General features: G+C 54.3%; 3 protein-coding genes across 3 annotated transcripts; 2 read left to right on the top strand and 1 right to left on the bottom strand.

The window, feature by feature from the left end:
• Mvd (mevalonate diphosphate decarboxylase) lies at positions 1–11,087 on the top strand. Its single transcript, XM_006987386.4, has 10 exons — positions 1–224; positions 4,581–4,651; positions 5,103–5,217; positions 5,478–5,624; positions 6,564–6,763; positions 7,187–7,261; positions 7,654–7,872; positions 8,279–8,394; positions 9,604–9,712; positions 10,471–11,087. Exons 1-10 carry the CDS (start codon positions 152–154, stop codon positions 10,549–10,551), a joined length of 1,206 nt encoding a protein of 401 aa, XP_006987448.1. The 5' UTR covers positions 1–151; the 3' UTR covers positions 10,552–11,087.
• Positions 11,088–11,728: 641 nt separating this feature from the next.
• Positions 11,729–22,419, top strand: Cyba (cytochrome b-245 alpha chain). The gene is made up of 6 exons (XM_006987385.4): positions 11,729–11,886; positions 18,561–18,630; positions 19,361–19,435; positions 19,620–19,703; positions 20,196–20,277; positions 22,097–22,419. The coding sequence occupies exons 1-6, from the start codon at positions 11,829–11,831 to the stop codon at positions 22,304–22,306; spliced, it is 579 nt and encodes a 192-aa protein (XP_006987447.1). The 5' UTR covers positions 11,729–11,828; the 3' UTR covers positions 22,307–22,419.
• Positions 22,420–23,680: 1,261 nt separating this feature from the next.
• Positions 23,681–24,958, bottom strand: Il17c (interleukin 17C). Its single transcript, XM_006987384.2, has 3 exons — positions 24,932–24,958; positions 24,384–24,703; positions 23,681–23,942 (listed from the first exon to the last, which is right to left on the bottom strand). Exons 1-3 carry the CDS (start codon positions 24,956–24,958, stop codon positions 23,681–23,683), a joined length of 609 nt encoding a protein of 202 aa, XP_006987446.1.
• Between the last annotated feature and the right edge of the window lie 1,955 nt (positions 24,959–26,913).

Raw genomic sequence — 26,913 nt, 5'->3', positions numbered from 1 at the left:
TAAAAAGTGGATCATGGGCTCGGCCCACAGCCTATTGGACGGCTCCGGAGCAGCCCGGTCCATGGGCCAATCATATGGCAGCGCGTGAGATTGTAGACACCGGTCGGAGACCGGTGCTGGGCTCTGCAGGTTTGACTCTAGCCTCTCGGCCATGGCCTCGGAGAAGCCTCAGGATCTAGTCGTCACCTGCACCGCTCCGGTCAACATCGCGGTTATCAAGTACTGTGAGTGCTGGAGTCAGGGGGGTCACCTCGGCTAGCATCGGGGCGTAGGGCTGGAGGCTGAAGTTACCGGACTGGAACCAGGAGCCCCTGGGCTGGAGGGCCAGGTTCCAGAGTAGCTGGGCTGGAGAACGGGATCATCCAGGCTGGGATGGGGAGTGGGGGTGGTCGGGGCACAGGGCTGGAGAGGTAGGTCACCACCGCCGGGATCGATGGGCACAGTGCTGGAGACGGGAGTTACTGCAACCAGGGTTGGGGGGTCGGAGATCGGGCAAAGGGCTGAAGATGAGGGTCACTGCTGCCAGGATTCAGGGTCCCAGGGCTGGAGGGAAAAGGCCCATGGCCCAGATCTGTAGAAGCTGGGCCAGAGACGTCTGGGACCGGGCGGGGGGGAGGCTCAGAGCTGAAGGGGGCGTCACCACACCCGGGATCAACCCGCGCTGGGCTGGAGATGGGATCATCGCAGCAGGGATCGGAGATCCCGGAGCTGGAGATGGGGCGAATCATCACGGCGGTGATAGCGGACTCAGGGCTGGAGAGGGGTACACCACTGCAGGTCTGGGATGGTGAAATGAAGGCTTTTCGCTGCTAAGGAGGGGCGGGGCTCTCGGTGGCCAGCCTCAGCCTCACATGCTATGTACTCCTGGTCTGGCTTCTACTGTCACTCCTGAAGCTTTGCTACTGACCCAGGTGCCGCTGCACCTGCTGCTGTGAGGAGCAGCTTCTTGCTCTTCCCCCTTCCCTGGTGACCCCTGTAAACTAAGGAGGGATCGCAGGGAGCCGCGCCTCTCACACCTGCTCTTCTTTCTTGCACGGTGGTCATTTAGAACCGGTCTTGTAAGTGGATCCACACAGCCTGTGGAGTCTTGAGTTTGGCTCATTTTCACCCAGCATACTTCTCTGGAAGCTTATCCCGGTGCATGCAGCGAGGGTTCATTGCCCACCGGTGCTAGGCCCTAGTCCACAGCATAAGCAACCCCAAGGGGCTCTGCTCCCAGTCAAGCTGCTACCCACGTTCATGGGCAGATCTTTGTGTGAACTTTCATCCTTGGGAGGAAGAGGGCCCCGGAGAGCCTCTGGAAGAATGAATGGCAGTTGTTCTTTATTCTGTTAAGGAACTGTGGGTTCCCCGGGGTGACATACCATCATGCATTCCCATTGGTGGTACACAGGCCATCTTGATTTCCATGTTCTAGTGCCCATTTCAGTGGAATGCCTATTTTTCACTTTAGTCTGTCTGGCAGATAAGCCAACAGCTCCGTGTGGTTTCAGCCTCCATTTCCCGATGGCCACCGGTATGAACTATCCTTTCCTTGAGCCTGTTCTGTCCCACCCCCATGCCTTTGGTTTTGGTTTTTATTGTTTTGTTTTTTGAGACAGAGTTTCTCTGCATGGCCCTGGCTGTCTTGGATCTTGCTCTGTAGACCAGGCTGGCCTGGAACTCACAGAGATCCACCTGCCTCAGCCTCCGAAGTGCTGGGATTGAAGGTGTGTGTTGATCTTGTGTTCTGCAGTGTTGCTGAACAGACTCTTTCCTTCTGAGAACTTTTGCAGGTTCTTTGAGATTTTTCTATGTAGACAAACAAGCCTTCCCGCTGCTGGGAGTAGCTTTCTTTAGTTTCTGCCTTAGGACCTGGGTGTCTTGTGTTTCCTTTCTTGCCCAGTTACAATTGGTGAACGGCACTGTGTCAGGTAAGAGTGTTGCTAGAGTTTTCCTGCTTTGCCCACAGTCAGGACAAATCTTTGTCACCCGCCAGTCCCACAGCCACTCAGACCCAACCAAGTAAACACAGAGATTTATATTGCTTACAAACTGTATGGCCGTGGCAGGCTTCTTGCTAACTGTTCTTTTATCTTAAATTAATCCATTTCCATAAATCTATACCTTGCCACGTGGCTGGTGGCTTCCTGGTGACTTCACATGCTGCTGGTCATGGCGGCGGCTGCAGTCAGTCCTTCTGCCTTCCTGTCCTTTTATTTCTCCTCTCTGTTAGTCCCGCCTATCCTTCCTGCCTAGCCACAGCCGATCAGGTTTTATTTATTGATCAATCAGAACAACTTGACATACAGACCATCCCCCAGCACAGCCAAGTGCAGACCATCTCAGACACCTGCACTCAGGCCCATGGTCCTAATCATCCTCTATGCGGACCTGCTGGGTAACGCCACAAAGAACCCAAGAACGGGCTCCCACAGGACATACAGAACATCCCACAGCATAAGAGGATGGGGCTGTTGGCAGTGGACATTCCTGCCTTGGTCCATGAAAGTATCTTTACAGTCTAGGCCAGTCTGGGCCACATAAGTGGACTCTGTCTTAACAAAAAAGGGCCCTCATCTTTCCCAATTTTTTTCTGATAATTCTTCCCTAAAATACAAATGGCTGTGATTTTATCAAATATCTTTTCTGTTGATAAGATCACATGATCTTGGCTGGGTGGTGGAGCATACCTTTAATCCCAGCACTCAGGAGGCAGAGGCAGATGGAACTCTGTGAGTTCAAGGCCCGCCTGGTCTACAGAGCAAGATCCAGGACAGCCAGGGCTACACAGAGAAACCCTGTTGTAAAAAACAAAACAAAACAAAAGATCACATGATCTTGGGTTGGGCCTGTAGCTCAGTGGTCTAGCACTTGCTTAGCATGTATGAGAGACCCTAGGTTCAAGACCCAGAACCTCAAAAACAAACAAGGGGGCCCCTGGGAGGAGTTGGAGGGGGAATGGACGGTGGAAATAATTAAAATACATTGGATACATGTATACAATTTTCAAAGAATAAATACAACATTCTTTTCAAATGCATGCTATTTTTCTTCTGCATGTTGCTGTGTGGGATGCTTTGCGGTTGCCTGGTGTTTGGATGTCAATCATGTTCCGGCTGGCTGGGTTTTCCCTCCATCTGTTCATTTTAAGTTCACCCCTGAGCTTTTGTTTCCGTTCCCAGCCATTCAGGTTTCCATTTCCTTCTTTATCTTCTCTGCAGATGTCTTCTTACTCACTTCTGGCTGCTGCTTGAAGCAGTTTCATGGTGGCTGCTTTAAAACCTTTGATGGCAGTCGGCATGGCCCCTCTGACACGTCAGTTAGTGTCTTCTGTTTTTTTTTTTCTCAGTTTGAGAACCTCCCTTTTGGTAGGACGAATGATTTGGGGTGAGATCTAATGGTTTTCTGTTGTGTTCTGAGACTCAAGTCCTATTAAAACCTTCAGCAGGTGGTTTCATTTCTCTTCTGGCAGATAGAGGGGTTCCACCCACATGTGTGGTACTTGTTTCTGCTGGGGTTCTGTAGGGTTCCTGCAGGAGCCATCAGGCCTCCTCTGGAAACCCCCCAGCAAGGCTGGAAGAGGCACCTGTCCAAACAGCCCTGTAGATGAAGTCCAGGCTGCCCGCTGAGCTGAAAGGGCAACCCGCCACACACCTTCTGGGTGGAAAGGATCTAGCCAGGCTCCCAGGGCCTTGGGAAGAGGACCAGGCTGGAGCAAGCTGTGGCAAAAAGTTTGTCTCACTCAGCTGCCTTTTGCTGGTCTCCTTGATGCTATGCGAGGGTTGCTGGCCTGAGACCGGTGGGCAGAAAGAAACCCAGGTGGTGCACCCAAAGCCGGGCACCCTAGCCGTGCCTGGAGCCGAGGGCCCAGGGTCTTCCTTCCTCCCTCAGGGACCTCCTGCTGGCTTGTGCAGGACATGTGGGCTTCAGTCTTAGGGCATAGGACATCTGCTCCTTCTTCCTCAAAGCAGCCCATGACCCCAGGAGAGCCGCCTGTGTGCAGATGTCTGTAGATGGTGAAGGATGGAAAGATTCACCTGCCCAATGTTAGTTTTTTATTATCTTCTGCCGAAACGTCCCAAATTAACCGAGCATGTGCGGATGCTCAACAAAGACGTGATACCACCAGCTAAGTTCTGTGAGTGTTGTCGGGTAGTATTTCCTCTGGCTTTCTGGAGAGTTGACCGTGCTTGCTGTAATAGGTGGGGCTTGGCGTTACTGGACAGAGAGGGGCCATTCTGATTGGTGCCATCTGAGACATGCCGGAACTGGGCTCCTCTGGGTGACAAGCAGGTGGAAGAGTAGACCACTAGCCACACAAGCACGTGATACCTAGCAGATGCCCACACCTGTGTCTGTGGAGTCAAAGAATGAGGGAAGAAGGATGAGGCAGAGGTGGGCTGGCCTCCAGCTGTGCTCTGGGACCTGAGCTCTGAGTCTGCCGCCAACCTAGGAGGTGTTCCTGATGTGGGGGGGGGGGCAGCAGCCAGTGCAATGAGAACAAGATGGGGCGGGGGGGCTACTACAGAGGGGTGGGGGCAGCTGTGGGGAGTGCCAGTGGGGTGCCGGGAACTCACTGGCTTGTATTGTTGTTGCAGGGGGGAAGCGAGATGAAGCACTGATCCTGCCCATCAACTCGTCGCTGAGTGTCACTCTGCATCAGGACCAGGTGACTGTGCACCACATAGACACTGAGCTCTGATGGCTAGAATGGGGTGGCTTCTAGGGGGACCATAACCGGCCTGCGTCCTTCTCATTCCTTTTGGACTGCCCAGCACACAGTCCCCTTGTCTCCTCATCCACACACAAATTCCCAATGCCACAGGGCCGGTTCTATACCAGGTTCCTTTACTCAAGAGGGATCAGGTACCCTTGGTTCTGCTGTGCGTGAGATAGACCCCCGCATAGTGAAGGCCAGGCCAGTGTGGCCAGCCTGAGGCGCCTGCCGACTTCCCTGTTGCCTAGCCAGGTCTGACCTCGGTGGCCCCCTGACCCTCCACATGCTTGTCCCAGCCTAGGTGGACAGCCATACTAGCTAGAGGTAGGAAAGGCCTCCTGGGCAGAAAGGGACGCTTTGTGGCCGTTGGCCCTCAGCACCGGCCCCTGTTCTTCCTTCCCAGTTAAAAACCATCACAACTGCCGCCATCAGCAAGGACTTCACAGAGGACCGCATCTGGCTGAACGGCCACGAGGAGGATGTGGGGCAGCCACGGCTCCAGGCCTGCCTGAGGGAGAGTGAGTTGGGATGACGGCCGCTCCTGCTGTGTGCCCTTGAGGATGCTGAGTGCCCATAGGAAGCTTCTAGTGGTGGACAGAGAGGGCCTGGGGCTGGAGCACCCCAGGAGGACGTCCATGTGGGAAGTCGGGGAGTTCTTGCCTCACAGATTTCAGCCATACTCTTCCCCACTCCCAGCCCCAGGCAGATGAGGTGGCAGGGGTCGATCCAGTGGGTCTGTCGGGTGGCAAGACCACTCACCAGGGCCTCTCCCCTGCAGTTCGCCGCCTGGCTCGGAAGCGGAGGAGTGCAGGGGACGGGGATGCACTTCCCCTCAGCCTCAGCTATAAGGTGCATGTGGCCTCCGAGAACAACTTCCCCACGGCTGCAGGCCTGGCATCCTCAGCAGCGGGCTATGCCTGCCTAGGTGGGTACTCCCAGGGCCCGGGGAACCCAGGGTTCTGCTTTGTAGTCGTGGGGGGTTCTCTGGCCGGTCAGCACCCGGGGCTCCCAGTGCTGGAGCCTGCTGTAAGCGGGCCCTAAGTTTGCCCTTTCCCAGGATGCATTGGCCACAGACCCTCTCTGCACTCAGGCGAGGGTCCTCCAACTCCCAAGTGACACTAGTGACTGAAGCCACCCGAAGGTGGAAAATACCTGGAGGTGGGGGCGGCGGCGGCGGCGGCGGGGGACGTCGGACAGTTGAGGGGTCTTGGCCCAGCTTCAGGCACAGCTGCACGCTGGCTGTCTGGTCCTGTTGTCAGGAACACTCCTTTTCCCGTCAGTGTCATCCGTGCCTTCTTCACTGGGGTCCCTGTACGTGACACCCCCCATCCCTGGCACAGGCAGTCCTCATGATGGTGAGCTCAGGCCACCCTTATCCCTTAGCTCCGGGGGTGATAGCTTCCTGGTCCAGCTGGCTCCTGCGTCATCCTGAAGTGGACACAGCGTCACCTTCTGGAGATTGCTAGACTCAGAGAAGGCCTCGTGCCGATGAGCAGCAAGCTTGCCTCGCCGCCTGCTAGACTCTCTTCCCCCAGAGCCACCTTTCTCTTCCTGGAGACACATTACTCAGGCTTTCACCTTGGTCCCTGCTCCTGGTGGCCTTCTGAACGCCACCCCTTCCCTTAGTGTCCCACTTGGGTGCTGCTCCTCAAAGAAACTTCCCAGCCCCGGTCCTGAGGTGGTTTATGAGACGGACTGCGTTTCCAAACTCAATGCTGAGTGAAGCGATGTGGAGCTGGGAGATGCCAGCCCGGATGCCAGCGCCCCAGCTCTGCCTCCCGTGCAGTGGGGAGCACCTGGCGGAGCTGGACTGTACGGCACATAAACCTTCACCTGCCTCCGTTTCTCTTTCCTGTGCCTTCAGCCTACACCTTGGCCCGGGTCTATGGGGTTGAGGGGGACCTCTCTGAAGTGGCCCGGCGGGGCTCAGGCAGCGCGTGCCGCAGTCTTTATGGGGGCTTCGTGGAGTGGCAGATGGGGGAGCAGGCAGATGGGAAGGACAGCATCGCCCGGCAGATAGCCCCAGAGTGGCACTGGCCCCAACTCCGAGTCCTTATCCTCGTGGTAAGTGGATGGACGTGCAGCCAGTGAGAGAACGGCTGTTTAGCCGGGGCTGGGCTAAGAACGGAAGGGCCATGTTTATCTGAGATTCACCGGGATCCTAGGCCAGCAGAGGCTAGACAATAGACCAAGGCTGTTGGTGGTAGGTGGTAGGATCAGGAGTGACTCCCACATGGCAGGGCTGTGCCCCTCCCCATGATGTGGCTAGACCCAGACCCACTTTCCCATGATGTGGCTAGACCCAGACCCACTTTTCCATGAAGTGGCTAGACCCAGACCCACTTTTCCATGATGTGGCTAGCCCCGGATCCACATCACCCCTCCCTGACCAGGAGCCTGGGGTTGGTTTGGCGGAGGGCGGGGCCAAGTGATAGGACTGTGCTATGGGTCCCCTGTGGCTCAGGCCCAGTGCCATCTCCCATTCAGGTGAGTGCCGAGAAGAAGCAGATGGGCAGCACTGTGGGCATGCAGACCAGTGTGGAGACCAGTACCCTGCTCAAGGTAGGGCCTGCTGGGGAGGGTGGAGACCAGAGCCCTGCTCAAGGTAGAGCCTGCTGGGGAGGGTGGAGACCAGAGCCCTGCTCCAGGTCAGGTCTGCTGGGGAGGGTGGAGACCAGAGCCCTGCTCCAGGTCAGGTCTGCTGGGGAGGGTGGAGACCAGAGCCCTGCTCCAGGTCAGGTCTGCTGGGGAGGGTGGAGACCAGAGCCCTGCTCCAGGTCTGCTGGGGAGGGTGGAGACCAGAGCCCTGCTCAAGGTGAGTCTCCACTGGGGAGAGTGAAGTGTACTACTCAAGCTAGGGCTCCCCTGGTGGGGGGAAGGCTCTGGAGTCTTTGCCCAGACCTATTGGCAGAGAGTGTTGTACCCACTCGCTTGCTCGCTCACTCACTTTGCAGTTCCGGGCCGAGTCCGTTGTGCCTGAACGCATGAAGGAGATGACCCGCTGCATCCGAGAGCGGGACTTCCAGGCCTTTGCCCAGCTGACCATGAAGGACAGCAACCAGTTTCATGCCACCTGCCTTGACACCTTCCCGCCCATCTCCTACCTCAATGACACCTCCAGGCGCATCATCCAGCTCGTGCACCGCTTTAACACACACCACGGGCAGACAAAGGTGACTGACGGACGTGGGGGATGCAGTCAAGCAGAGGGGCCAGCTGCAAGGAGCGTGGACGACAGACAGATAGTGGGCATGTGGTATCCATGGGCAGACCAAGGGGACGGACGTGGGTGGGGCTGTGAGTGGCCTCCAGGTTGAGTCTCAAGACCATGACAGACATGACAAAGCCCAGACAAGCTCCACCCCGCAGTTCTGGTTTGTTCTGTGTTTTGTGTCTTGTCTAATACACACTAGCTGTATGACCCACACAGGTCACAGCTCCAGTGTGGTTTAACTGATACACACCCTGGTTTGGTTGCATGGGCCCCTATTCAGCTGTGGGAGACCCTAGGTCCCCCAGCAGGTAGAGCGACAGAGTTAAGGGTGCTGAGTGACAGCTGGGGTACACTTTGGGTTCCAGGTGGCGTACACATTTGATGCGGGCCCCAATGCTGTGATCTTCACCCTGGATGACACGGTGGCTGAGTTTGTGGCAGCTGTGAGGCACAGCTTTCCCCCTGCAACAAATGGAGACAAGTGAGTGTGTGTTCCTCGTCCCTGCCTTGGGAGGCCCAGAACATTCCTGCTAGGACCAAATGGTGGTTATGCTCCTCATCCAGGAGATCTCAGGTGCATGACTTGTGTGGGTCATACAGCTAGTGTGTATTAGATCTCAGGTGCAGACCGTCCTCCTGCAGGGATGCAGCCATGGCACATGGCAGCATCGACAGTCTCTCCTAATAGCCACACAGGCTGCAGATGTGTCAACAAATACCATGTTCCCCTCCTAAGAAAAGACATTTCAGCCAGGTGAGGTGGCCCTCACCGAGTACCAGTGCTAGGAGGTGAATTCAAAGCCAGCCTGGGCTATAGTATGAGACCCTATACCAAAAAGTTGATTTGTTTTGTTTTGTTTTGTTTTTGTTTTTCAAGACAGGGTTTCTCTGTAGCTTTGGAGCCTGTCCTGGACTAGCTCTGTAGACCAGGCTGGCCTTGAACTCACAGAGTTCCACCTGCCTCTGCCTCCCGAGTGCTGGGATTACAGGCATGCGCCACCACCGCCCGGCAAAGTTGATTTTTTTTTTAAGGGCAAGAAATAATGCCCCTGGAAGGTCAGGGGCCCTCCCTCAGCAAAGGTCAACTTTGCTGTTTAAAAAAAAACAACTTTGTTTGTTTAAAAACATTTTAGGCTGAGTATTTTGCCTGTGTGAATGTCAGTACACCATATGTGTGCAGTATCCTTGGAGGCCAGAAGAGGGCGTCAGTCTCCTGGAACTGGAGTTAGAGGTGGTTATGAGCTGCCATGTGGGTGCTAGGACCCTAACCCCCGTCCTCTGCAAGAGCAACAAGTGTTCTCAACCACTGACCCTCCTCTCCAGCCCAGAACTGAGTTTTATCAGGAAAGGCATCAGGCGTTCTGATGGGCGTGTGAAACATCTGATACTTTGAAGCATAGGGTTCGAGCACAGCCCCAGTTTCTTCCTTACTGAACAGGGTTGAGCCTGTGCATGTGGTCCCCGGTCTCTTCGTGGCTCAGGTCTGTCTCCCGGGACTGGTCTGACTGCTCTGTGCCACTTAGCAAAATCTCTAATTCATAATGCTCTCATCCCTAATAGAAAGCTCCCTCCTAGCCGACCCTGCCCTCCTTCCGCCCTTACCATCTGCAGGGAGCCCGCCATCTGAAAAGCTGGCCATCTGGGCCTTCCAGGAATGGCATCCTGAGCACACTTCTGCTTCCTTCCCTAGGTTCCTAAAGGGGCTGCCAGTGACGCCTGTTCTTCTCTCTGATGAGCTGAAAGCAGCCCTGGCTATGGAGCCCAGCCCTGGAGCTATCCAGTACATCATTGCCACTCAGGTGAGGCCCAGTCAATACATGGCAGGTACCTCCTTATCTGCTGAGGGGTCCAGGCTCCCTCCCTCCACTGTGTCTCCGACAGGAAGCAGAAGCCAACATCAGCCATGGTACAGAAGTAGCCACGTGCTGTTTGTTAGGCTAGCGTCATCAGACACTCATTTCCTCTCGGTGGTCATTTGGGGACAAGTTGAAGTATGGGAGGAGAGGGGGGGCATTTGGGATGAGAAGGTTAGTAACTCGGGACCAAGAGAAACCAGGAAGATAAAAAGTGGTTACTTGGGCGGGAGAGATGGCTCAGCCGTTAAAGGCTAGACTCACAACCAAAAATAGAAGAGTTCGGTTCCCAGCACCCACGGCTGTCTCTCCAGCCAAAAAAAAAAAAAAAAGTGGTTACTTTTATCACCAGCATAGGTAGGTGTTGGGGTCCCTAAGACTCTCTCCTCAGGGTGTTCCCTACCACAAGCAGGCCAGCATCCCTGTATCTCCTCATCCTGCTCAAAGGGGCTCACTCTAAATCCCCACATTCTACACCAGCCATGTGCTGAGGGCCACAGAGATCCCCAGGACCTGGCCCAGCCAGGGTAAGGGCCACCTAGCAGCTCGGCTGGCTTAGCATGGACAAGCTGGTGTAGATTTACCAGGAAGGGACCCCCCCCCCATCTAATCCTATTTTAGAGTCTCTGGTTTGTAAAGTCCCTGGAGAGGTGGGTAGGGCTACTGTTGCTACCCATGACTAGACACCGATTTTTCTCCCCCAGGTCGGACCGGGGCCTCAAGTCCTAGACAACTCACACGCTCATCTTCTGGGCCCAGATGGCCTGCCCCAGCAGGACCCCTGACCTCTTCCATGCCAATCCCTCGTGCCATTGGAGAAAGGGTTGCTCACTGGGACTAGGGAGCTGGTGTGCCTACTGGCCATGCCTGTGGGGTTGCTTGGTAATAATGCTGGACTGGGGGACCATGAGCGGTGATGAGCATCTGTCCAGGCAGCCGTGGGGGTGGGGATCCCCTCTCAAGTGCCTCATGTTCCCTGCTGGTTTCCGAAGGGCTTGCTGAAACACTCCGTGGACCTTTCTGTATTCCAGACGGGAGCTCATTAGGGAAGGGGCGTCCCATTGAAGAGGCCCCTAGGGCCTCAGTAACAGGCTAAGCTTGGAGGATGGTGCTGCTAGCCTCTGCTGAGACTCAGGCTCCTCGACTCAGGCCACACCATGGATGGAATATTTCTTTATAAAGACCAGGGACCCACCCCACCTTGAGGGTAGAGGCTGTTAAGCCCCCAGGGTGGGGTCCATTGTGGGAGTGGGTGCCTCATGAAGGTGCAGGTAATGGACCTGATGGCCCCAGGAATAAAGTGTGCTGCTGCCTGCCTGCCTGCCTTGGCTCCGCTTTCTCTTTGTAAACCAGCTTTCTGGGGTCTGCGATCTACAGTTCAGTGACAGCCCAGGTCCCTACCTGCCACCGAGTTCCATCTTGTGTATGTAGCGGAGAGGTGGGGCATGAAGTAGGTTCTGCTAGGATTGCCTGCCATTGCCCACCAGCCAGCCCCAGCCACTGTGCCCTCCGGTGACAGTCTCCTGCCTCCTTGTCACCCTATGCCATACCCCAACATACACGCCGCTGCTGCTGAGCTGCTCGGGGCCAGAGACAACAGAGCAAAAGTGTTCAGCTGTCCCCTGCTTTCTGGGTTTTCCCAGCCTTGCATATCATGTCCGCCCCCCTCCCTCCACTTAGTCATGTGATCCAGGCCACACCTGCCCCAGCGCTCAGTGGGTCGGAAGTAACTTCATCCTTTCGGATTTGTCTTTGATAAGCGTAGGAGCTGGAAGGGGTGTGTGTGTGTGAAACTTACTCCAGTGGTCCTGGGGGGCGAGGGGGGGACATAAACCGTCACAAGTCACAGGCAAGTCCTAAGCAGCCCGGGCACATTTCCAGCTGGAGGGATGCCCGAGGGGAGGCTGTCCCACCCACCAAGGCTCAAAGGGAAGGCACAGAGGAGGCCTCTGGGGCACAACCCGAAGGGGCGGAGCCTGAGCTGGGGGCGGTCCGACCCGTGAGGACTTGCAGAGTGGGCTGCAGAGTTGGACCTGGCGGCTGCGTGTTCAGGGTCCTCGCCATGGGGCAGATCGAGTGGGCCATGTGGGCCAACGAGCAGGCGCTGGCATCTGGCCTGAGTGAGTGAGGCGGGCTGCGGGCGGAGAGGCGGGTCAGGACCCCTGGGGCGCAGCGATAGGAAACGGAGCTCCCGGTGGCGCTGCGGAACTCCCAGCGAGGGCTGCCGGGGAACCCGGGGCTCGGAGCGGGCGGTGGCCGCTGCTGGCCTTGCTCGGTCGGCCTCCTGCTCTGCGACCCCGCCCTGCACCCTGTCTGTCTGCGCTAGGACCTCACAGGAGGAAGTTGCTCGCAGCTGGGGAAGAGGCACTCGCCCGGTGGTTTCCCGCCTGGTTAGGAAAACCCGCCGGAACACCCACTTCTGTGTATAGCCCACTTGGCCTGGAGTCGGGGCTTTGTGGGTCGCTAGGTCTTCTCTTAGAGGGTTTTGGGATAGGAGCTGATCTCATCCTGGAGGAGCAGCTGGCTCCATCCCACAAGCAGAATGTGCGCAGAAACTATTTCACAAGAGTCCGCACACCATTCAGTGATCTTAGCTCAGGTCTAAGGTGCTGGACACTTGGCTTTGGTTGAATGACGCTGGCTGTGGCTCAAATAATCAGGATAGCCTGGGAGGTCTGCCAAGGGGGTAGTGAGACCCCTGGGCTTCACTGCACCAGGGAAGGAACCTAGCAGAACAGACCAGGAGCCTCATGCCTGAGACTACAAGAAACTGTAGACATGTCTCAAAGCCAAAGCTAGCCAGGAAAGACCTGCAAGGGGGTGGGGTGGGTGGGGAGTCCAGACCCAGCTCCACCTGGGGATAATGCATAGGGGTGGTGATGGAGAAGATGGAAGCTTCATTCTGGGGTGGGAGCTGAAACCCCTTGAGAATGGTGGGCCAGTTTAGACTCCTCTTCTCTCCACTTCCCACCTGCCTGCCAGTGGTGGACAGTGTACTGAGGACACTCCCTACTCTTCAAAAGTTCCCTCCAGGAAGCAGAGGTGACAGAGACACAGCTGGGGTGGGAAGACCCAGGCTCTCCTGTGAGTGCTAGCCTCTCCTGTCTACACTGTCTACATGTGCTGTGTAAGGTCTCTGCGCATTGTCCACAGTGCCCAGGCTGACACAACGGTCCTGTGTCATTTAGAGACAGAGTGGAGATCTAGAGAACTCACTGGCAGTGGCCACTTTCTCCATCAAGTGGGACTTCCTCTGACTTTCCTTGTTTCTGGAAAGTACAACCACCCTGGGAAGGTCCTGGACAGTCTGGGTCCAACCAACGGGAACATAATCTTTTTAGCATTTTGTTTTCACATTATGTGTATGCATTTGTGTCTGGGCATGGGAACAAGGGCGGTGCTTGCAGACAAAGGCTAGAAGAGGGTCCCGGAGCTCCTGGAGCTGGAGTTACAGGTGGTTCTGGGCTGCTGATATGGGTGCTGAGAACCAAACTCGGGTCCTCTGCAAGAGCAGGGAGCCTCTTAACCACAGAGCCACCTCTCTCCCGGCTTTGTTGGTTTGTTTTTGTTTATTTGATTAACAGGGTTTCTCTGTGTAACACCTCTGGCTGTCCTGGAACTCACTCTGTAGGCCAGATTGGCCTCCCAAGTGCTGGGATCAAAGGCGTGTGCCACCACTGCCTGGCTGTTTTTTATTTGTTTGTTTTGAAATCATAGAAAATGCCATCTACTCTGGCCACATCATCACCTGGCTCCATCTCAGGACCTATTTCTGACTGCCGGAGCCCCTGCTTGCCTCCTGGGCACTCTCCTGCCTTCTTTTTGCCATACAGCTTCTTTTCTGCTTCTGAGTTTCCTGAATGTGCAACAGGGCCTTTGCACAAACTGCCAGCGGACGCCTCCCTTCCCCTCTCCTCCTCTCTCAACTCAGATGTTACCTGCTCAGAGACATCCAACCTCATGTAGCCTGATTCCCTGGGATGAGGACCCTCTGTTAAAGCATCTTAAGCAAGCCATAGGCTCTGGTCTTTATGTTATTTCAGAGTCCCTGTACACAGTAGCTGTTCTTGGTTGGACTTAGGAATGAGTCCTTGCATGTCCCTGGTGGATAAAGGGTGTCCCCTCCCACTAACGGTGGGCAGCAGAGCAGAAGCTCAGAATAGACAGGACACTCTGAGGACTAGTGGATAACAGGCTCAGGGAATGTATGACCGAAAGACCAGCAGAGCACACCCTTAATACTGACCAGCAAAACAGGAAGGTTAATATGTAGCTGAGCTACAAGCCAAGCATAAGAATAAACCAGTGCTATTTGAAGGTTGGGAGAGGGGCCTGAAGTCTGGGGATGCCCAGGACAATATGGCCATGTTTCCTGAGGCTGCTCCAGGGTCTCTGTGCTGGAGAAGGAAGGAGTCACCACCTGAGCAAGACTCACACGGGACGTATATCCTTGCAGCTGCCATGAGCTGTTGTGGCCAAGGGTCAGGTGGAAAGGACCATGAACAGTCAAAACCTGAGATCTGGGCCTGTGCAGGCTGCTGGAGTGAGGCTGCCTTCACCCACAGATGCAGAAGCTAGAGAACTCTGATTTGAGGGAGAAGCCCTCAGCTGGGCACACAGGTTGCTGTGGAATGCACGCCCTACTGACATGAGCTCACATTAGCTCACTGTTTGAGGAAGTGAACCCTGTGAGGACTCAGCACCCATAGGGCAGGGCACCCATAGGGCAGGGTTGCTGGTCCCACTGAAAAGTGGAAAAAGTGTGCCTTGGATGCCAAAGGAGATCAGTGACCAACTGGATTTGAGAAAGTGAATTCACGTGCGGTGTCTACAGATGCACATAGGTCGAGTCTTGGTGGTAGTAGATACAGTGAGGATGCACAGCCCTGAAGACGGAAGCAGAAGGAAGTTGGGAGGAACCACACAGACCTGGGGATTTCTACATAGAAGTTGTGTCATACGTTGTACAGGAAGAGTGGACATGTGAGCATCCGTGGTGTGGGGGAAGGGAGATCTGGAGGCGGGGCAAACATTTGCCAGAAATGACTTTGGGCTGAAGAGAGTCAGAAGTGGTTTTCAGAACTAATGGAAACAAATCCCTTCTTGAACACACTGAAATGACATTAGACAAGGGGGGCGGGAATCATGGGTTAATACCAGCTTGTAGAGTTCTCAGCAAAACCGTAGATGCCAGAGGACAGTGCAGCAATGATGTCACTGAGGCAGATGTCTTAGGTGCTGAGAAAAGGGCAGACCCTCCCCACTTGCAGGGTCCTGCTGAGTTTCAGCTAACACACCCTCAGTGCAAAGGTGGGTGTGCTTCAGCATGAGGGAAACTGAGGCCCGGGAAGGCGGCGCTGGAGCGAGAGTGGGAACTGCCCGATGAGTGGCAGCCAGCGAGGCGGCAGAAGTGAGGCCTTTGGAGCTTCCTGAAGTCCACCCGCGGCTAGGAAGGATGGTGCAGTGAGTGGCCTTATCTATTTGGGAGAATTTATTTTCAAATATTAGGACAGGAAAGAGAATAACTTGGCCATGTGCATCTCAGTTTGAAAATTAGGAACTACAAATCACTACCTTTGAAAAATGCTTGCTAAAAATACATTTTTAGAAGTCAGAGTAAAACTTACCCCCGGGCGGTGGTGGCACATGCCTTTAATCCCAGCACTCAGGAGGCAGAGGCAGGTGGATCTCTGAGTTTGAGGCCAGCCTGGGCTACAGAGCGAGATCCAGGACAGACACCAAAGCTACACAGAGAAACCCTGTCTCGAAAAACAAAACAAAACCTTACTGCAAACTTCTAGGATAAAAAGGAAAAAGGAAATTTTTTTTTGCTTTTTTTTTTGTTTTGAAATAGAGTCTTGACCTGAAATCTGTGATCCTTCTGTCTTAGCCTCGAGAGTGTTGGGATAACAGGTGTGACCACACCTGGCTGAAAATGATACTTTGGAGAGCAACCAGTGTTCTCTGACACTGAACATCTCTCCAGCCCTCATGTAATCAAGATCTTATGGTTTTCTTACGTTTGGTGTGTCAGTCATCTTTCTAAACCTACAACAGGTTCCTGTATTTTATTTGTTTGTTTTGAGACAGGGTTTCAGGTTTCAGGGTTTCAGGCTGGTCTCAAACACACTACACAGCAAAAGATGACTTTGAATGCCTTGCCCTCCTGCATCCACCTCCCCCAAGTGCTAGGATTCCAGGGTCTCATGTATCCCAGCCGATCCTGAAACATGCTATGTAAGTGAGGCTGGCCTTGAACTCATGGTCTTCCTACCTCCACCTCTCAAGTGCTGGGGTTACATGCAAGCCCCCCATGTCCAGTTTAAGCATTGGTAGGGGTTGAACTGGGGGCTTCATGCATGCTGGGCAAGCACTCCACTAACCCAGCCACCTCCCTAGCTTGTTCATTTGTTTGAAAGAGGGTCACATGTATCCCATCGGCTCCCCATTAGTCACTGAACTCTTAAAACTGGTATTGTAACATTATCACAATGTTTTGCGCCAATTTTATAAACTTTACAGTACAATATGTGTTCCTTTTCTGAGGCAAACCAAAGGTATATTTCTCAAGGTTCTGCTGCTATCAGCAGCGTTGATGGAGGATTTTTTATACATTTGTAATAGATAGGAATAAACCAGAAAAAAAGAAGAAAAAAAAGTGGTGGAGGAAAAGGTGAACACTGCAAGAATACTCAAAAGGGCTGAGAGTTGCAAACGCCAAGAATGGCTTTGCATAGTAAATGGAATAGAACAGCTCTGAACTATAGCTTACTTTTCCTGGTTTGGTCTGACAGAATGATTGAATGCTTTTGTACAAAAATCAGAGCCTTAAAAACAAGGATTTGGTGGGATTGTAAAATGGTGTGCCACTTTGGCAAAACAGTTTGGTGGCTGGTCAAAATGCAAAACATTGTTACTCTGTTACTGAACAATTCTACCCTTAGGAATATATCCTCAAACTACTGAAAATGTGCACCTATGAAACATGTACATGAAGGTTTACAGCAGTGTGTTGCTAATAGTAAAAAAGTTAAAACAACTCAAATAGCTATCAAATACTGGAGAGAAATAAAATGTGGCTTATTCATACAATAGAATATTATTAAGACATAAAAATGAATGAGAAACTGACAGATTAAATGACTTTGGTGAACCTTCATAATTTCATTTGTAGATCTTTCCATTTCTAATTTATAAATACATTTGGGGTTATAAATTATAAATGTACTGCCTCCTGTCAACATTGTATACTTCTATTTGATGATTTCTGTGTCAAACATTATATGGAAATGTTTCCAAGTATTTTCTGTATTAACTGTGAATGAATAGAACAAAATAAAATGCCTGTGATGGAAAAAAAAAAAAAAAAAAAAAAAAAAAAAAAAAAAGAAAGAGGGTCACACGTAGCCCAGGCTGTTCTCAAATTCACTGGGTCGGCCTTGAACTCTGATCCTCTTGCCTCTAACTCCCTAGCACTCAGATTATAGTTGGGCATCAGCATGCTAAGACAATAAGCACATGGAGGTCAAAGGACAATTTAGAGTCAGTTCTCCCCTACTTTGTGGGTCCTGTCATCAGGATGAATCAGATTTGGTGGCAGGTGCCTTGACTCATTCCATCATCTTGCCAGTTTCATAAAATGACTCAATTCACTCTTACTATTGGTTAAAAAAATAAAAACATAGCCACATCACCTTATCCATTGTAGCTCTCGACTAGAAGCCTCCAACTATCCCAAGGACAGAAAAATGAATCAATGAATTGTGGTTGACCCAGGGACCAGAAAAGCAGTCAATTAAAAAGAAAAAAGGTAAAAAAAGAAACTGAAAATTATACCAAGTGGTGGTGGTGCACACTTTGAATCCCAGTGCTCAGGAGACAGAGGCAGGTGGATCCCTGTGAGTTGGAGACCAGTCTGGTCTACAGAGTGAGTTCCAGGATAGGCAGGGCTGTTACACAGAGAAACCCTGTCCAAAAAAAAAGTGGGGTGTGGTGATCCATGCTGCATGGAGCCCGCTCGGGAGTTCCAGACCAGCCAATGTGTCCAGGCTTTCTCAAAAACAACAGCGAAAGAAGAGTGATCTGTTAATTATTTACAGAGCCCATTCTTCAGCTTCATCTGAGCTAAAGACACAGACACAAGAACTTTCTGAAACGAGGGAGGTTGTAAGTCATGTGGTTCCGTGGGGGAACTAAGCCACACTTGCGTATTCTGCTCCAATGAGGTCTTGAGTGGGTTGGCTGGCTGAGATGACGGCAGGGCCATGTGACTGTGGCCCGACCCTGTGCAGGTTTTTGTTTTTTGTTTCCTGGGGATGGAACCCAGGTATGTGCTGCTTACAAAAGGACCGAGAAAAACCACCACAGCTGAAAAGAAGGGACAGTAGCCGTCAGGCAAACAAGAATGTAAGCTCTAGACAGCTACCATGGAGCTGAGGCAGGACTCCCCCAGCAAGTTCAGCTCGCCCTGGCCACGTCACCGAGTGTCCTCTCTGCCCCATGTACCCCCTGCAATACAAGCATTTCCTTTCTGGGGCAGTGCCCTGCCCCAATGAGCAGAGAATTGGAGGTGGTCCTGGCCCAGGGGCAAGCTCAAGTGGGTTCACACCTGCAGCAGGGGCCACCTCCTGACCACCTCCTAACCACCTCCCGACCACCTCCCGACCACCTCCCGGCCACCTCCCGGCCACCTCCCGACCACCTCCTGACCACCTCCTAACCACCTCCTAACCACCTCCTAACCACCTCCCGACCACCTCCTAACCACCTCCTAACCACCTCTCTCCATCCTTAGTCCTCATCACAGGAGGCATCGTGGCCACTGCTGGGCGCTTCACACAGTGGTACTTTGGTGCCTACTCCATGTATCCTTCTACGGGGGACCAGGAAGGTGTGGTGATACAACTGCTTCCCGGGCTAGCACTTCACAGTTTGCGGGGTGCTACACCTATCCTGTTTGGCCACAGCCTCAGGAAGCAGGACCAGTTCTAGAAGCCAAGGCCCAGGGCTGGGGAGCCACTTGCCAAAGGCCACAGAGTGGGTTTCAGGCAAACGTGGAGCTGAGGCCCACGATCCCAAGGCTTGGATTGGAGTCCACTGCCTCCTCCCTACCTTGCTGGACAATGGGCCCTCTGGCCAGAACCTGAGGACGGATGCGGTGGGAGAGCGGGTATGGGAGAGCGGGTATGGGAGAGCCGGTATGGGAGAGTGGGTATGGGAGAGCGGGTATGGGAGAGCGGGTATGGGAGAGCGGGTATGGGAGAGCGGGTATGGGAGAGCGGGTATGGGAGAGCGGGTATGGGAGAGCCGGTATGGGAGAGCGGGTATGGGAGAGCGGGTATGGGAGAGCCGGTATGGGAGAGCGGGTATGGGAGAGCCGGTATGGGAGAGCGGGTATGGGAGAGCCGGTATGGGAGAGCGGGTATGGGAGAGCCGGTATGGGAGAGTGGGTATGGGAGAGCGGGTATGGGAGAGCGGGTATGGGAGAGCTGGTATGGGAGAGTGGGTATGGCCAGTGGCTGTGCCTCCGTTTACCTGTCAGCAGAAGTGCACACTAGCTGGGGCCCAGCGTGGCTTTCCTTAACCACTCCACAGCGCTGCGGGGGTACTGATCTGCCTGCTGGAGTACCCCCGGGGGAAGAGGAAAAAGGGTTCCACCATGGAGCGGTGGTAAGTCATTCCCACCCCAGTGGCCTGGGGCTGGCTTGTCGCGACCTGCCAGCTCCAGGCCTGCCCAGCTGCTGGGCCCATGTGACCAGGAGGAAAAGGGGCTTCCCTGGAAGGGGATGGATAGGGAGTGACGAGGGGTCCTGAGTGTGACTGGTGCTGACCCCATGACCTGTCTTCCCTCCAGTGGACAGAAGTACTTGACCACTGTGGTGAAGCTGTTTGGGCCCCTCACGAGAAATTACTACGTCCGGGCTGTCCTCCACTTCCTGTGAGTCCCCCTGCCAATGCCCTGGGTAACAGGAGACTAGAAGGAGACACCCCGTGGGTCTGTAGCCTTCTTCATTGATGTTTGTCCAGACTCTAGAGAAGCCCGGCTTTTAGAGAGGGCGGAAGGTCCCGAACCTGCATCTGTCATCTGTTGTGTGGTGCACACCAAACCTAGCAGCTGAGCTCCAGTGTGGTGCCGGGTGGTTCTCCGTGGCCTGTTACACCTGCTGTTTCTCATGGTCTTTGCTAAGCCTGGACTGGGACACACCCATGTGGCCACACCCCTTTCCCCCAGCACAGTAGCTGGAGCTTGAATCAAAGGACACATCACCGCAGAGGACAGTTCATACCAAACCTCTGCCGGACCTGGGCAGAGCCGGCCTCTGCTCATTCTGGGGCCCTGGGGATGAAGTCTCCCTCTGAGACCACGTGGCCAAGAGCTCCAGATCCCCTCTGACTGTTGTCTGCTGGCTTCCTCCTGTTACCCCTCCAGGTTGTCCGTGCCTGCGGGCTTCCTGCTGGCCACTATCCTGGGGACCGTCTGCTTGGTCATTGCCAGTGTGATCTACCTGCTGGTAAGTGGCTGCCCTCTACAGTAAGCTCCTCTACCCCCAGTTCCCTTGTCCTTGGTGCTCTCGGCCCTCACGACAGCTTACTTGCTCACATCAGCTTTGGTTAATGCACCTCTGCTGCTGTATACGGGGCACTTCCCTGTTGACGCTGCCTTGTACTCTGTGGAGCAGGTGGATAAACTCAGACAGGCAGTGTGGCTGGCCCAGGTGCTACTGCCCCACCTCAGTGCGGGCCCATTGCTCATCGAAGTCTGCCTGTGTTTGGGGTCGTGTCAGGTGGACTTCCCAGGGGCTAATGACACAGAAGCATCTACCTGCCTTGTCTATCTATCTATCTATCTATCTATCTATCTATCTATCTATCTATCTATCTATCTATCATCTACCTACCTATCTGTTTATTTTTAGAGAAAGAGAGGGTTTCATGTAGCCCAGGCTGGCCTCAAACTTGCTCTGTAGTTGAAGAGGCCTTGAACTCCTGTTCCTCTAACCCCCACTTCCTAATGCTGGATGACAGGCGTGTGCTGCTTCACTAGCTTAGCGTGTGTTCCTTAAAAGTCTTTTTTTCATTTTCTGAGGTCATATAGATAGCTTTCTGATTCTCTTCTGCAGCTCCATTCTTGTCTTCTGTATAGAATGTTCTAGCTTATTGGTTAGAAGGTGTAGCCACAGGTGTAGAAGGTGTAGCCGCAGGTGTTAGAAGGTGCAGCCACAGGTGTAGAAGGTGTAGTCACAGGTGTTAGAAGATGTAGCCACAGGTGTTTGAAGGTGTAGCCACAGGTGTAGAAGGTGTAGCCACAGGTGTTTGAAGGTGCACCCACAGGTGTTAGAAGGTGCAGCCACAGGTGTTAGAAGGTGCAGCCACAGGTGTTAGAAGGTGTAGCCACAGGTGTTTGAAGGTGTAGTCACAGGTGTTAGAAGATGTAGCCACAGGTGTTAGAAGGTGCAGCCACAGGTGTTAGAAGGTGCAGCCACAGGTGTTTGAAGGTGTAGCCACAGGTGTTAGAAGGTGTAGCCACAGGTGTTTGAAGGTGTAGCCACAGGTGTTTGAAGGTGCAGCCACAGGTGTTAGAAGGTGCACCCACAGGTGTTTGAAGGTGTAGCCACAGGTGTCTGTGTGCTGCAGAGTTTCCATCTCTAAAGCATTGTGGGATACTAAATTTATTTATTTATGGCTTTTGTTTTTGTTTTGTTTCGTTTTTTTGAGACAGAGTTTCTTTGTGTAGCCCTGTCTGTCCTGGAACTTGCTCTGTAGACCAGGCTGGCCTCAGACTTAGAGAGATCTGCCTGCCTCTGCCTCCCGAATACTAGGATTAAAGGCGTGCGCCACCACTGCCCCGTGGGATACTACATTGAAATGCACATTCCCAGATACACTGAGCCAGCTGCTGTGGAAGTGCATGTGGGGTGGGGGATGGCAGCACTGTTTCCAGCAAGTACTCTGCTTGATTTCTTTAACACCCAGCCCTACAGGCTTCCTACAGAATGCTGGACACCCTTGGGGAGGCCTCAGTGCATGTGGGTATCCCTTGGAGGGGACCCGGGAGCTGTGTGGATCATGGAATTTGTACCTGGAAGTGTTTCTGGGAGTGTTATAGAAGTCCAGGGGCTCTATGCTCCCTCCTCTGCAGGGCCCTCCTGGCACAGCCACATGGCTTGGGTTTGGTGTCAATCAGTCCCAGATCCTGACTGTGTGGCCTTGGGCCGGTCAACTAGTGTAAGCCACTCCCATCCTGCTTAGGGATGAAGACCCAGGTCTGCTTGGAGTCCCTCGTGACAGTAAGCAGCTTGAAGCATAACGTAGTCCCTCTCTGCCCCTCAGGCAGCCATCCGGGGTGAGCAATGGACCCCCATTGAGCCCAAACCCAAGGAGCGGCCACAGGTTGGAGGCACCATCAAGCAGCCACCCACCAACCCCCCACCCCGGCCACCAGCGGAGGTCCGCAAGAAGCCAAGTGTAGAGGAGGAGGAGGCAGCCACGGCTGGAGGCCCCCAGGTCAACCCAATTCCAGTGACAGACGAGGTTGTGTGACCTGCAAGGGCTGTCTGCAGCTCCTGCTTCAGGTTTCCTGGAGTTGCTGCTGGGGGTGGGGTGGGGTGGTGGTGATGCCCACTGTAATAAACATAGTGACTAGCTTGTGTGGACTCGTGGTTCTTCCTGTGAGGCTGGGGGAGGGGCTGTGCTCGGCACCAGGTCTGTCATGCACCCGGTCCTGTCTGGCAACCTGAAGGCCTGACAACGGCCCCGTGCACCCTGGGTGGGCTCATGCTTACAAGTGGGACCCTGAGTCTAGTCCAGGTCTTTCCGTAGTGGAAGCCACTGGCTTCCAGTCCCCTTCGCCAAAGGTATCCAAGGGGTCCAGAGTCCATGCTGCTGTTCTGGTGGCTCCTGGCTCTAGGCTGGAGTCTAGGTCTCCAGTTTGGCCTCACAGCCCTGGGTCTCTACTACGGAGAGGCCTGGCAGGGTCATGCTGTGGCAATGGCTGCCTGCCTGCCTGCCTGCCTTGATGCAGAGGAGTGTTCCTGGGGATTGACTTCCGGCTGAGATGCTGTCCCCAAATGGTCAAAGCAATAATAAGGGTAGAGAGCACGATGTGACCTTGAGGAAAAATCTATCGCCTGCTTAGGGTGGCAGCTGCCTCCTGTAGAAAGGTGGAGACCCAGGCTAATGGCTGTGCATCTTGTGTTGAAGTCCTCTCCACCCCAGCAGCACCTTCTCAACATGCACTCCTTAGGGACGGAATTTGGGGCTTCGGCAGCCTCTGAGCACCCACTGGGTGGACAGGACCAGGAGGGAAGAAAAGTGGACTTGCAGGAATAATTAAAAGGAAGCACTGGACTATGTCCATTTAATAACAGTTAAAATAAATAATTGTTTAAAAACAGCTGGAAGGGCCACATCAAGCAGAACCAGGGCTCTGGGGCGACACAGAGCCAGCTCCTCATCTCCCTGCCTGTCACTGTGGCTAGAGGTTCAAGGAGGGGCCCACCCCACCCTCTCTTTTGAGACAGTTTCATTATGCAGCCTTGGCTTTCCTGAAACTCGCTGTGTAGACCCGGCTGTCTGAGAACTTGAGGCAACCTTCCAGCCTCTGCGGAGGGCTGGGACTCCAGATGCGCTTTATACCACGCCCAGCTCTCCCTTTGGTAACAGGGTAAGCTAACTCTGGAGAGCCACTGGAAGTGATCCTTCTAGACAGGGGCATGCCCGACCTCCCCAGTCCTGAGACCAGCAGCTTGCATCCGGGCACCGGTCAGGGATCAGTGGGCAAGGGCTGGGTATAGCCCCGGCTGCACTTTTGAGTCAATAAATAAGCAATAAATACATATAAATAGAAGGCATCCTCTGAGGGGATGCCTGGACTGTCTGGCCTGGAAGGAGCCTGGTGTACCACGGCAGAAGTCCTCACCGTGCAGACCTGGGAAGAACACAGGTGCAGCCGACTGGCACTCGGATGAACTCAGTGTGGAAGGTGAAGGATCCTGGGGTGGGGCCCGCTGTCCCGTCCTGGGAGCAGGGCTGTCGCCGCAGTACCAGCAGGCTCTGCTGCAGCTGCACAGAGTTCAGGGCGGCTGTCTCGCGGCCGGTCTTGGCGTTGATGCAGCCACGACACAAGCATTCTGCCACCGCCAACTTCTGTGGGTAGCGGTTCTTGTCTGTGTCAATGCTGTGGGGACAGGAGCAGTGAGAATACTCACTCTGGCCCTGTCTAGAACTCATCTGAGCTTTCACAAGCAGCGTGGTGGGCACGGCGTCCCTCCCCGCCCCCTTTGGGGCTCCACCCTCCTGTGGCTGCATCCCTTGCTCTGGAATGGGCAGTCTGGGAGTTCAGGATTCGAACGCTACCAACAGAGGCGTAGGAACCAAGACGGCTGGCATTCAGTTGGTGCTCAATAAACGGAGGTTGCCTACATTTAACCCATGGTCCCTGAGAACAGAAGCAGGGGCTCTAATGGGGGGCCCTGGTCTCACTAGGCCAAGCTTTTCAGGGGAATGTGTTTTTAGAGGGTGGGGTAGGCACGCCCATTGAACAGACGAGGACCTAAGGTTCCAGAGTAGGAATACAGCCACCCTACCACCCTACCAGTGGGGACCCCATCAACCTCACCGATATCTCCACGGTGAGATGGAGCGCTGGTGGGTGTCGGCTTCCAGCACATCCTCTGGCCGCAGCACAGGGCACCGGGTTCCAGCTAGAGGTCTTTCATACTGTCTCCTGTGGCCCGTGGCCTCCAAAGTGGACACCAGGGCCACAGGGAGGGCCTGCTCCCACCTGGCACTTCGAGTTAGCAGGTGTGGGGGAGCCTGGCCATGAGACAGTTCCTCAGCAGAGTAGCACCTCAGGGTCCCATGGCTTCGGGGCCTCCCCCGGATTGGGAGATCTTGGTGGGTGATCCCAGCAGGCAACCAGGCTAGAAGCAGGAGATGCTGGGGGACAGGCAGGTGTATGGTTAGAGGTAGCCCAGAGAAGACCCCATTTCCTCCAAAGCTTGCTGGCTCTCACTGAAAAGATGGAGTTTAGACTTCCTTCTGAAGGTGGGGAAAGAGGCTTAGCCGGAAGGCATCCCAGTGCACCCAGGCGCAGACGGAAGGCCCCAACATCCACCCTTCTGGGATAGGCTGTCATTATGAGGCTGGGCAAGGTGCCAGGCTCACCATCACAGTGGCAATGACAGTGGCCATGGCAGCAGCTATGGAGCAGCCTCCTCACACCTGGCGACGGTCCCAGCGCTGCACCTGGCGGAGACTGGCTGTGTGCGTCTTTATACCTGGGGCCACACCTGGGGAAAATCCGACACTGCTTCCTGCTCTGGGTCTGTCCCTGTGCATCAGAGTCGTCGTCCAGGTAGGTCCTGAGAACAGCTCCTGGGCCCTGCCCCGCCCCGCCCACCCCCGTCACAGATCCTTAGGAGCCCCTTTGAGGCAACCTCTGCCCCAAAGGGACCTTCCCAGTGGAATGCCCGTGAAAAGCCAGGGGACCTGTCTGGGGGGGCACTCTGGAAGAGGAAACGGGGTTTTGGCCGAGCTGCTCTCAGCAGCTTGCTGTGTTGATTTGGGTCCGTTTTGCTATCTGAGCTCACCGACTCTGCGGCTGGTACTGGGGTTTCAGTCTCCGGACCTGGGGATGGACATTGAGGTTGTGCTCCTTGCCCAAGGTGGTCATAATGTACCCCCCTGAGTAGTCAGGAGAGATGGTAGCTAGGGGTGGACGGCCTTAGGTTTTAGCGAGGGTTCTACAGGTTTTTAATATTTAAAAGAACTTCGAAGTGGCTGAGTGTCTTGTCTGCATGTGTGCCCGGTGCCCATGGAGGACAGAAGAGGGCCTTGGACCTCCTGGAACTGGAGTATGGCTGGTTGTCAGCCATCAAGTGGGTGTTGGGAACAGAACCTGGGTCTTCTGCAAGATCAGCCAGTGCTCTTAACTGCTGAGTCTCCTCTCCAGCCCCTCTCCTACAGGCTTTTTATTCAAGGTGAAAATCCTGGGGCGGGGAAGGTAAGCCCGCTGGAAATGAGTGCCGTTACTGAAGGAAGCTTGTTCGAGCCTGGAGCCACCTGAAGTGCCCCCCCCCCCCCCGACTGAATCCCATCTAGCACAGCTGGCTAGGGTGGGCTGGATACTGTGGGTGCTTTCATCTGAAAAGGAGGACAAGTGCGAGCCAGATCTTGGGATGTTTTGAATGCCTAAGGTCTGGATGTCATTCTGGGAAGGAAGGCCTCTCCCTGAGGCCCCGTGGGGTTCTGGCTACTTCCAAAGCAGAAGGGCCTGTCTGTCCTGGTTTTTGCGAGAGTCTAGAATGTCCAGCTGTGGGCAGGTCGAGGGAGTGTAGCCACAGATCCTTTTTCAGCCTCCACACTCAGAAGCAGCATCCACCTGAGGGCAGGGGCTGTGGATCAGCCTCAGAGCTGGGCAGCACATCAGAGTGCCCTGTGAGTGACATCCCCGAGGGATGCAGGGACAGCTCTGCTCACTGACGTGAAGGGCCATCGTGGGGTCAGCTGAGTCACTGGAGGCTGACCGTTGCTGTCACCAGATTCACCCAGCACCGGGCTGCTGGCCTCTTCCCAGGGCCTCTCAGAATTGGGTGTGGACATAGAACCATGGCAGAAGGGGGCTGAGACTGGCTAAGTGCTCCAAGAAGCCCCTTCTGAAATGTCCTCAAGGAGCCTGAAGCTGGGGCTAAGATGTTTTGTGCAAAGCCAAGCCACAGGCCATCCCTCGCCTGGCCTGCTGCCCTCCTGTTTCTCCCTGGCACATCCATATGCCCACCAACAGGCATGTAAACACCCACATATCAGCTGTAGCTGCAGGGCTCCAGGTCCTTGGAGAAGATCCTGGTGGACATAGGTGGGGTTTTCCAGGCCACGGTTTTTCTGCCTAACCAGTGGGCACCCTGACATGATTGCCATGGCCTTTCTGCATTGAGAGTCTGTGAGTCACACGACACAGGTGGGAAGGAGGTAGATTTAAGGTGAGGGAAGAGGTGGGCCAGCTACATCCTGGAAAGAGAGGGCCAGGTCAGGAGATTCCAGCCTCTGCTTGGTCGAGTCTTTCTGTATACAATGTCCTGGGAAGAGAGAGAGAGAGAGAGACAGAGACAGAGACAGAGACAGAGACAGAGACAGAGAGACAGCGGGGA

This window comes from Peromyscus maniculatus, chromosome 5 (genome assembly GCF_049852395.1).
Source record: "Peromyscus maniculatus bairdii isolate BWxNUB_F1_BW_parent chromosome 5, HU_Pman_BW_mat_3.1, whole genome shotgun sequence".
NCBI classification, from domain to species: domain Eukaryota; kingdom Metazoa; phylum Chordata; class Mammalia; order Rodentia; family Cricetidae; genus Peromyscus; species Peromyscus maniculatus.
The sequence above is the reverse complement of the archived record's forward strand: the minus strand, read 5'-3'. Positions and strand labels throughout refer to the sequence as shown.

Bases quoted from the DNA above. Each gene is read 5' to 3' on its own strand.
- Cyba (XM_006987385.4), top strand. From the start codon at position 11,829: ATGGGGCAGATCGAGTGGGCCATGTGGGCCAACGAGCAGGCGCTGGCA. The intron at 18,631-19,360 runs GTATCCTTCTAC...ACCACTCCACAG, and splicing joins TACTTTGGTGCCTACTCCAT to CGCTGCGGGGGTACTGATCT. The intron at 19,704-20,195 runs GTGAGTCCCCCT...TTACCCCTCCAG, and splicing joins CGGGCTGTCCTCCACTTCCT to GTTGTCCGTGCCTGCGGGCT.
- Mvd (XM_006987386.4), top strand. From the start codon at position 152: ATGGCCTCGGAGAAGCCTCAGGATCTAGTCGTCACCTGCACCGCTCCG. The intron at 5,625-6,563 runs GTGGGTACTCCC...CTGTGCCTTCAG, and splicing joins AGCGGGCTATGCCTGCCTAG to CCTACACCTTGGCCCGGGTC. The intron at 7,262-7,653 runs GTAGGGCCTGCT...CTCACTTTGCAG, and splicing joins AGACCAGTACCCTGCTCAAG to TTCCGGGCCGAGTCCGTTGT.
- Il17c (XM_006987384.2), bottom strand. From the start codon at position 24,958: ATGGCCACTGTCATTGCCACTGTGATG. The intron at 24,704-24,931 runs GTGAGCCTGGCA...CCTGTCCCCCAG, and splicing joins CTGTCATTGCCACTGTGATG to CATCTCCTGCTTCTAGCCTG. The intron at 23,943-24,383 runs GTGAGGTTGATG...CTGTCCCCACAG, and splicing joins ATCTCACCGTGGAGATATCG to CATTGACACAGACAAGAACC.